At 43.5% G+C, this 10,600-nt stretch overlaps 1 protein-coding gene across 1 annotated transcript in view; it reads left to right on the forward strand.

Moving 5' to 3' along the window:
- LOC111979544 (uncharacterized) overlaps positions 1-10,154 on the forward strand; it is a 113,664-nt gene extending 103,510 nt beyond the window's left edge. The window contains exon 8 of the mRNA XM_024010141.3: positions 4,760-10,154. Coding sequence (XP_023865909.2) covers positions 4,760-5,347 — 588 coding nt within the window. The 3' untranslated portion in view covers positions 5,348-10,154. The remainder of the gene's footprint in view (positions 1-4,759) is intronic.
- The last annotated feature ends 446 nt before the right edge of the window (positions 10,155-10,600 follow it).

Here is a 10,600-nt window from a genome sequence, read left to right on the forward strand (position 1 = left end):
CCCTTGCAGAGGCATTCATCGAAGCGACATTGTGACCTCTTATGGCATTTATGTTTCACAGTTCTAGAGAGGTGCACCAAAGTATTTGTGGCATACGGTCACGTTGTTCTTCCGCGTTCACACCCAGACTGCACCTCTGATCTACTGCTCCTGAGAAACGCTTCATGAGGCAAATAGCTCTCTTTATCTATCATTCTCCACGCCGCTCTCTGTCACTATCTCTGTCAGACCCCAAGGGATTTTCATAGTTTTAAAAAAAATGCACAATGGTCTGTAGGGGGTAACTGATGGGTTGGACCTGACACTGAGTATCTATCTACAAAGTATATGTTTATACTCGCAGATACTAACACATACTCATACAGGAGACATAAGCAATAAGAGTTCCTCTTTTCATTAGATTCAGCAATCTCCCTCCCCCCCCCCCCCCCCCCTCTCTGTGTCTCTCTCTTCCGGAACAGACACACACACACACACACACACACACACACACACACACACACACACACACACACACACACACACACACAGATTCATGTTTGCTCATACATACACATACTCTTGCATACTCTTGCAGTCTTTGCCTACTGTATGTGCAGGCTGACACAGAGACAGTCTGTACACAATTATACAGTCATGAGGGCAATAAAAACCACTCACTATATCATCAAAGGCCTCACATGTCTACTGTACTTGACATATGCTACACTGTAAAGGGGTTAGCGAGATTTTGACAGGCAGCTTATGGCAAGTATAATTCTGTATTTCATATTACAGTACACATACTGTAATATAAATAGAAATAAAGTAAACAAKACCATATCATTGACTTATACTGTAAAAAAGTAAATGCTACTGTAAACAGAATAAATTTATAAATGAATGGATGAATGAATGAATGAATGTATAAAATTTGTTTTCAAAGTATTTCTAMTTCAATTACAAGGGATTGCCTGCTATGTAAAGTGTTTACAAACTTTACAGCATATTAATGAATATTTGGTGTTTTATACACTATATATACACAAAAGTATCTTTGACACCCCTTCAAATTAGTGGATTCGGCTATTTCAGCCACACCCGTTGCTGACAAGTGTATACAATAGAGCACACAGCMATGTAATGTCCACAGACAAACATTGGCAGTAGAATGGCCTTACTGAAGAGCTCAGTGACTTAACGTGAACCGTCATAGAATGCCACCTTTCCAACAAGTCAGTTCGTCAAATTTCTGCACTGCTAGAGCTGCCCCGGTCAACTTTTAGAGCTTCCCCGGTCAACTGTTAGAGCTGCCCCGGTCAGCTGCCCCGGTCAACTGTTAGAGCTGCCCCGGTCAACTGTTAGAGCTGCCCCGGTAAACTGTTAGAGCTTCCCCGGTCAACTGTAAGTGCTGTTATTGTGAAGTGGAAATGTCTAGGAGCAACAACGGCTCAGCCACGAAGTGGTAGGTCACACAAGCTTACAGAACGGGACCACCAAGTGCTGAAGCGCAAAAAATGGTCTGTCCTCGGTTGCAACACCAAGTTCCAAACTGGCTCTGGAAAAAACATTAGCGCAATAACTGTAAGTCGGGAGTTTCATGAAATGGGTTTCCATGGCCGAGCAGCCGCACACAAGCCTAAGATCACCATGCGCAATGCCAAGCGCCAGCTGGAGTGGTGTAAAGCTCGCTGCCATTGGACTCTGGAGCAGTGGAATKGCGTTCTCTGGAGTGATGAATCACGCTTCACCATCTGGTGGTCCGACAGACAAATCTGGGTTTGGCAGATGCCAGGAGAACGCTATCTGCCCAAATGCAGAGTGCCAACTGTAAAGTTTGGTGGAGGAATAATGGTCTTGGGCTGTTTTTCATTGTTCAGGCCCCTTAATTCCAGTGAACGGAAATCTTAACGCATACAATGACATTCTAGACGATTCTGTGCTTCCAAATTCGTGGCAACAGTTTGGCGAAGGCCTTTTCCTGTTTCAGCATGACAATCGCCCCTGTGCACAAAGCGAGGTCCATACAGAAATGGTTTGTCAGGATCGGTGTGGAAGAACTTGACTGGCCTGCACAAAGTGCTGACCACAACCCAATCAAACACCTTTGTGATGAATTTGAACTGTGACTGCGAGCCAGGCCTAATCGCCCAACATCAGTGCCTGACCTCCCTAAAACTCTTGTGGATGAATGGAAGCAAGTCCACACAGCAAAGTTCCAACATCTAGTGGAAAGTCTTCCCAGAAGAGTGGAGGCTGTTATAGCAGCAAAGGGGAGACCAACTCCATATTAATGCCCATGATTTTGGTGGTCCCGTGTGGCTCAGTTGGTAGAGCATGGCACTTGCAACGCCAGGGTTGTGGGTTCATTCCCCACGGGGGGACCAGGATGAATATGTATGAACTTTCCAATTTGTAAGTCGCTCTGGATAAGAGCGTCTGCTAAATTACTTAAATGTAAATGTAAATTTTGGAATGAGATGTTCGACTATCAGGTGTCCACATCCTTTTGGTCATGTAGTGTATAACTTTCACTTCTAGAGGCTTCGAAACTGGCAGCGACTCAACGGCAAAACATACCATAAGGATATGCCAAAATTCTCAGACATTTATGTAATGAACACGAGGGAGACAGAGAGCTGGTTTGAAGCGCAAGGCACAGCAGGTATTTAATGTAAAAGACCACAGGAGGAGGCAGGTAGCTGGGTACAGGGGCAGGTCATACACAGGGGGTCCAAAAAGGCAAGAGTACAGGCAGGGATAAGGCTAGTAATGTCATCCGGGAGATCAGGCAATAGGTTAATAACAGGAAATCCGATAGGTTAAGGTACAGACAGGGAATGGGCAAAAGGTGTCGTTAGTGAGGTAGGCAAAAACTATCATACTCAGGAGGAKTMAATYACAGGAAAAACAGAGCTCTGCRTAGAAGTGTGTCAAAAACAAACAATACCTCACAATGATGAGGACTGGACTAAATAGTGTGYGATAATGACATACAGGTGTGTGATCAGGTGATCAGAATTCGGGTGATTCAGATCTGGAGAGTGAGCTGCGTTCAGGGGATCTATGTGTTTGAGAGTGTGAGCTGGACAGTGAGCTGCATTCAGGGGATCTACGTGTATGAGAGTGTGAGTTGGAAGCAGATGATACAATTTAAGGTTTAAGGTCAATCTATTTGGTTTCTCCAAAATTCATTACAGTTTAAAATGTTCCATAAGTTCAAATTCAGTCCATCATTAATTTAAAATTCCAAATAATAAACAATTAAAATTTGGCAAAACAAATCAATCAATCCAAAAAACAAAAACAAAACAACCAATCAATCAATCAATCAATCAAAAATAATCAGAAATAATCTGTCAGTCCATTTAGTCATTCAATCTGTCCACAATGTGTCTGTCTTTGTGTTGGGGGAGGGGAAGGGTGGGGTCTGGGTTGGCAGTTGCTGAAGGGAATTGGCAGTTGGGGTTGGTCGGTGCTGTGTCCAGGGTTAGTGCTGGTGTTGTGGCTTRGACTGGGAAAGCCTCGGTTTATACTGGTGTTGGGGCCAGGACTGGATGTCATGCTTGGACTGGGACTAGAGGCCAAGGGTTGGTGCTGGGTCTGGTGCTGGAGACTGGGAAAAAAACAGGAACCAGGAGCTGGGGCTGCTGCAGGTGCTGGGTCGGGGTCTGGGTCTGTAGCGGGGAGGAAGGACAAYCTGACGAGCAGACACACTGGGAGCCCTAGWCCAGAGGTCAATGGTGGTACTTCCATGTTGTCCGCTCGCACCAGGTGAAGGTTTGGTGTTTGGTCCCTCCTCCACCCCTCTTCTGGTGTTCTGGTGCTGTGACTGGGTCTGGTACTGCGTCTGGTGCTGGATCTGCAGAGGGGAAGAAGGACAACCTGAGGAGCAAGCAGACACACCTGGGAGCACAAGATCCGGAGGTCAGGGATGATACTCCCTTGTGGCCTGCTCGCTCCGGGCATAGGTCYAGCGCTTTGGTCCTTCCTCGCGCCTCTGCTGGTGTGTTGATGGATGTTTCCTGGTTCTGGTCTGGTTCTGTGAGAGGGATAAGTATAGAGGGAGGAAGGGGGAAAGGGTGCAGGGGTTAGGTGTGGTGAAGGTTGATGTCCATCGGCCTGGRCTGGTGTTGGAGGAGGAGTGATGCGGCAGCAAGGTTGGACACTGSAGGCTGGACGAGAGAGGGAGAAAACCCGGCCCAGACCCACCTTGCCACGGAGCACTCACAAAGAGTTGGTAGGTGTGTTTAGTGCGAGTGCCACCRTGGGGGCAGCTCTCTGTACGTACCTTGTGATATGGTACTGTACTGTATACTGTGGGGTGGAATAACAGTACCATTCGAAATGCAGCAATTCTTTCCCCGCCCACAACAATATCCCACAATGCCAGACCATAATRTACTGTATGCTGCAGTAAAAGGTTTCCAAGTATTTTACTGTTGATTAAACAAGGAATTATCGTATAATTTACAGTTTTCCGTGACAGTGTACCCTGTAAAATACAGGTGTTGAATTGAGCATTGTGTATAATAAAAATACAATTTAGTACAATACATTTTTAGTAGACCAAAATCATTGTGSTCAAATATTGTAATATTTTGTAATCCTCTATTTCCATGTACAGTAAGTGATATTCTCATGTGTTATATCCTTCTCGCCATTGAACAAAAGACTGCATGTATAAGATGTGTGTAACCACAGTTATACTGTATGTGGTTCTGAAAGCACAGTGTTTCAGTGTGTCTTCTCCTTCTCTCTGTCTCTGTCTTGACTTCAGATTTCTGACACCTACTCCACTGTGTGTAAAAGCCAGAAGAAGAAACCTCCCCCAGACAACAACGGAGCCAAGACCCTCCCCCACAACCAGTGCTCTGTGGAGGAGAATGGAGGAGGTGGGGGAGGAGGAGCAGGAGGRAATGGGACGTGGGTCGGTCCYGGGGGAGGGGTGAGGGGTCGTGGCYGGGGGGTCCAGGGTGGTCAGGCCCGATCCCACGAGGAGCCCTGCTACGCGCCAGTTGGCGACAGGTCCTGGCCCGCCTGTGTGGTAGCCAAGTCTGACCCGGCGTACGCCACTATAGACTCCCACCGGAAACGTGCGCAGGCAGGTACCAATATCGGTGTACTGGGGTCAAACGCCACACTGAAGCCCAAGAAGAAGCCTCCTCAGCAGGAAGCACCGTCTCCCGGGGCCCCGGGCCCCCAGGGACCTCCAGCAGGTCCCCCGGCCCCTCTAACCAAGGCCCTGCCTGGGGGGGAGAACTTCTATGAGACCATCAGCGATGTGAAACAGGGGGCCAACAGTGCCAGCACCACCACCATCTTCACCTTCAACGACGGGATGGAGATGTACGTCACTGGCCTGTAGCTGAGAGACACTGGCTCACACACTGTGTGGTTCAGACCTGTTTGGGTTCTTCTGACCCTGTCTACACCTGGTATGAGCTATGAAAGGGACTGTAACAATGTATATAGCAATGAGACCCACTGGTGAAACCAAGCATCGGTTGTCACTTTCATAATACAATGTCTCCAGTGATAGGATTATGGCCACATCCAGTGATAAAAGAAGAAGACAATGTTTGGAGGCATTCACCAGGTTTAGACAAGGTCTCTGACACCAGACCCAACCAGTGGTGGAAATTGACTTTTTGGTTCACTGACTGGGGGATTCCAGATAGGGGTTCCAGTGCCAGTCGTAGCTTTGAAAGGAACCCAGTTCCAGGGGTTCCTCCTCATTTACACCACTGGACCAACAGAACCAGAACTACTGTACGTCTTTGAGATGTATCACAGAGCCAGTCTGGCTAACCCGAGCATGAATCATTCGAGCCAGACTCCCAACAACATGTCCAACAAGACCAGACTGAGCATCACGTTTTGCACTGGATAACAGTGTCACTATTCACTTTACCTTACCTTACACACCCATTTGTGTGACATTTTACATATATATTTATTTTTGTATAAAGATGGTACCCTTAATAAAGCATGCCCTGTACAGAACACACGACATGACACACAATCACAGATACACGTGCAAACACACACACACACACACACACACTGTAGCGCAAACATTGTTGTGCATGAAAACACACATTCTCACAAAGAGGACAGAGGAAAGAAGTGTGGAGACACCAGGGTGGCTTCACTTAGAAGTCCCAACCCCCTGATGACACTATCGGTGGTGTCACTGGTGGCGTCACTCAAAAGACTACTGACTAACTACATTAGGAGTATTTTTCTACGGCAATACAGTGGTAATACAGGCCTAGTTCACACATTTTTTTTATCTTTTTTTGTTAATAATTATTATTAAATACATTTCGATTGATCAGGTAGCACCCCTACTTCCCTCGGCTATGTTTATATCATTCCTTTCTGTTCCTTTTTAAACCTCTGAAATATATATCTTTTTTTTAAAATTTTGCTCAACATTAAATGACTTCGCCAATCAGTGCGGATGGAGCAGATTGCTATGGAGCGGGCAAGCTATTTACATGCATCGGACAGACAAGTGTAGTGCACAATATGGACTGAAATTTGGCCGGTGGGGAGTGAAGCGAGAGAGGGTGGAGAAGGATTGGCTTGATGCGCTGGGCATCTTGTTGTTATGATATGCATTATCGGAATTAGGGCCACAGAATTTGACCTACGGAGGAGTGGCTTCTATGAAGGAACTTAGAATGTTTTTGAACTTCAGAGAGTTGGCTTAACATTGGACCAGAACTAGCTAGCTAGCTAGCTAACACGCTTCTGTGTGCAGAGTGGCACCAGAATGAAAAGAAAAACATGTCTGACCTTTTTGTCGTTAATAAATGTGAAAAGTGATAATTMTAGTATCCTTAACTATCATTGAAAAGGTTAATCTATTCTTCTCTAATAAAAACATCTCTCTCTAATTTCTGAATCACACTTGTAACATCAGTACTAGACTACTAGACTATACTTCGGAGGGGGAAGGACAGGTTGCCTACACATGCACACACACTGACAAAGATTTTCAGCTGGCAGGAATACGTTTCTGAGTGACATAGTGAGGGCTTTGCGTAGGCGCTTTGTTGCGTTTTTTGTGGGACTGGGAAAAAATGCCCGGAACGTAAGATAACATTATTAACCGGTTCCCATGCTTTTAAAATAACAGTTCTGTTCCRGAATAGTATATATTAGTTTCATTTGCGGTTCTGATTCTGTTCCTCTAAATGTTTTGTTATTTTCCAGTTTTTCGGTTCTGTTCTCTGAATCGGTTCCAACCCCTGACGGTAAAATGCTCTAACCTGGAGGAGGCGCTCTTGTCTCGAACCCAACACTTTCCTGTACAACCTTTACTTTTTGGTGTTCAAGGTAGAATTTGCCCCGAGCCACAGATCTACAGCACATACATACAGTACACTGAAGATGTCTTGTAACTGTAAGTGGCTTTGGATGAAAACGTTATGGTAGTAAGGGAGTATACTGTATAGGTCTACATAGAGCAATCACTATAGATCTGAAATACATCTATCAGACTTACATGCAGGGATTTTGAGCAACTTTATTTTAATCTTGTAGATATTAGTCTTGTAGAGTTGTATTGAGCTCATCCGGGTTGATAGGTCAGGGTAAAATGGCCACCGTTGTTCTTGTTGTCAGTGGTGACAGAGTTCAAGCAAAGCAGTGGTCCACCTCAAGTTGCCTCACAATGTTAATTCCATCCAGAACTACTGAGCTTTGACCACAGTGACTGACCACAGAGCAACAACTGACAAACTTATAGGGATAGTTCAACCCCACACCTAAGTCTTCCCTTTTCACATCTCAAAAGTGGTCTAATGTTGAGTTGAATTCATATACCACAAGGTCTGTGGTGTAGAGCCTTCAAGAGAAATTCACAGGACTTATGGTACAGACAGACAGAGAAATCGGACTGCCGATAGGTACTTAGCACAGTAGAAGGCTGCAAGGGCATAACATTTACAACCTTAATCGATGTGCTTGCTCGTGCTCAAAYATTTTTGATGGGCTTCATAGTAAAGACACTGTGCACCCGTCATTTGAATGGAAAGGGACATTTACAAACACCATAAGTGTAATGACATTCGGCCTACAAGTGGTGTGTATTCATGGATGCCAAGAGAAGCCAGGCTTCCCTCTGGAATATAAAAATTAATACAATGATTTCTCATTAGTCTATTCGTGTTTAATAATTTTCCGTAAATTCTCAAGAGGCTGAATCTATTTCACCGGAGCGAGGGAAACAGCGCCTCTCTGGGCCATCCCCTGGACACGCCACTAGGAGGCCATTCCTTCTCTTTCTAGAACAAAAGATGTCCCTGCTGTGTGCCGACCTGGTGCTGACAAACTTGCGGTTTCTACTTGTAGAATCTCAATGCTCGTCAGTGGCCTTGAACTTAACTTTGACCCAATCAGAGAGCACAAACCTCCACATGGGGGAGCCGACAAAAGTGACAAGAAATAGGAAAAAAATAGGGACATTTCCCGGTGTAATCTTCCACCTTTTCATCAGAATTGTCCTAACTAAAAGAATAAAGCTGCAAAATGCATATTTTTTTCTTGAGCAAGTCTTGACATCTTTTATGTCTAGGAGTTTTAGTTAGGTTCAGTTTGATAATGTGCACCTGCTCAATAGTTAGCTGCCTAGCTAACATTAGGAGTTTTGTGCTTGAAGAAGGATTTTTAGTTAAGTTCAGTTTGATAATGTGCACCTGCTCAATAGTTAGCTAGCTAGCTAAGGAGTTTCGTGCTTGAAGAAGGAATTTTTGTTAGGTTCAGTTTGATAATGTGACCTGCTCAATAGTTAGCTAGCTAGCTAAGGAGTTTTGTGCTTGAAGAAGGATTTTTAGTTAGGTTCAGTTTGATAATGTGCACCTGCTCAATAGTTAGCTAGCTAGCTAAGTAGTTTTGTGCTTGAAGAAGGATTTTTAGTTAGGTTCAGTTTGATAATGTGCACCTGCTCAATAGTTAGCTAGCTAGCTAACATTAGCTTGCTAACTGAGCCAGGCACTCACACACACTTCATTTGAAACAAATAGGGTTGGTAAGTACATATGGTGACAACATTTAATATACCCAAATGAGGGACAACAAGATGATTTTTGCAGGACATTTGCGGGACAGTGTATAGCCTACATGGAACTTTTGTGGGCAGGGCAGCACAAAACCCACCCCCCAAAAATACCCTCAAACACCAAGTTAGGCATACCATATTTAAAAATAGACCATCACTGTCAATTGTGACTGATAAATCTTCACGGTTTACCAGTGAAATGTCCAAACTGCATCTGTATGCCAATAATTTAATCTCAATCAGTTTCATGGGAATATGCATTAAGATCTTGAATTACTGTTTCGTGACTAAATTAGAGCTGATGGTGTTAACAAACTATATAGCCTTCCTGTATTTTGACTTTTAGACACATTATCTTTTTTTTGTTACTATTCAGCTGACCATCCTAAAATCGCATAAGAAATGAGATGSTGTTTTTGGTGTAACAATAACTTTATGATATTATATTTGGGTCTGTTATGTAGAACACAAATGATCATTATGTGATCTTCCAAGACATTGATTGAGCTTTGATCTAACTTTACTACAGAGCCGGCGCCAGAACGAATCAGTTGGACGGGCATTTGATTTCCATAAGGGGGCATGTTTTTTCACAGGAATTATGTGCTTTTTTTTAATGGGTTTTATAGTAAAGACATGTMATTTAACCATTTAATGTGGCATGAACACAACTTGTCTTCATCTGCTTGTCAAACAAATCACTTCAAAAAGTAGGTTACCTTCACACGTTCGTCCAAAATCAGTGGTGTAAAGTAAAAATATTTTAAAGTACTACTTAAGTTTTTTTTTTTGTGATCTGTACTTTGCTTTACTATTCATATGTTTACCTACTTTTACTTTCACTTCACTACATTCCTAAAGAAAATAATGTACGTTTTACTCCATACATTTTCCTTGACACCCAAAAGTACTCGTTACATTTTCAATGCTTAGCAGGATACGAAAGTGGTCCAATTCACTCACTTATCAAGAGAACATCCCTGGTCATCCCTACTGCCTCTGATCTGGAGGTCTCACTAAACACAAATACTTTGTTTGTAAATTATGTCTGCATGTTATAGTGTGCCCCTAGCTATCTGTAAATAAAAAAAGCAATACAAATGTGCCATCTGATTTTCTTATTATAAGCTATTTTAAATTATTTAACTTTTGATACTAAAGTATATTTTGCAATTCGATTTTCTTTTGATATTTAAGTATATTTAAAACCAAATACTTTTAGACTTTTACTCAAATAGTATTTTTCTGGGTGACTTTCACTTTTACTTGAGTCATTTTCTATGAAGGTATCTTTACTTTTACTCAAGTATGAAAGTTGGGTACTTTTTCCACCACTGTCCAAAATAATTCCAGCATCTGAGCAGTGGCTGAAACGATCTCACCGGAGAAATCATCCGAGCCAGCGAAACAGCACCCCTCTGCCTTGCTATGTGTAGCCCACGTATCTGATCTGTCTGGATAAAAAGAGTATGACATGCTGTTTCTGGCCAGATGGTATCAGATACATGGACTATATACTGTATATACTAAGACAGTAGGGCACTGTTTCAC

This window comes from Salvelinus sp. IW2-2015, linkage group LG19, assembly GCF_002910315.2.
Source record: "Salvelinus sp. IW2-2015 linkage group LG19, ASM291031v2, whole genome shotgun sequence".
NCBI classification, from domain to species: domain Eukaryota; kingdom Metazoa; phylum Chordata; class Actinopteri; order Salmoniformes; family Salmonidae; genus Salvelinus; species Salvelinus sp. IW2-2015.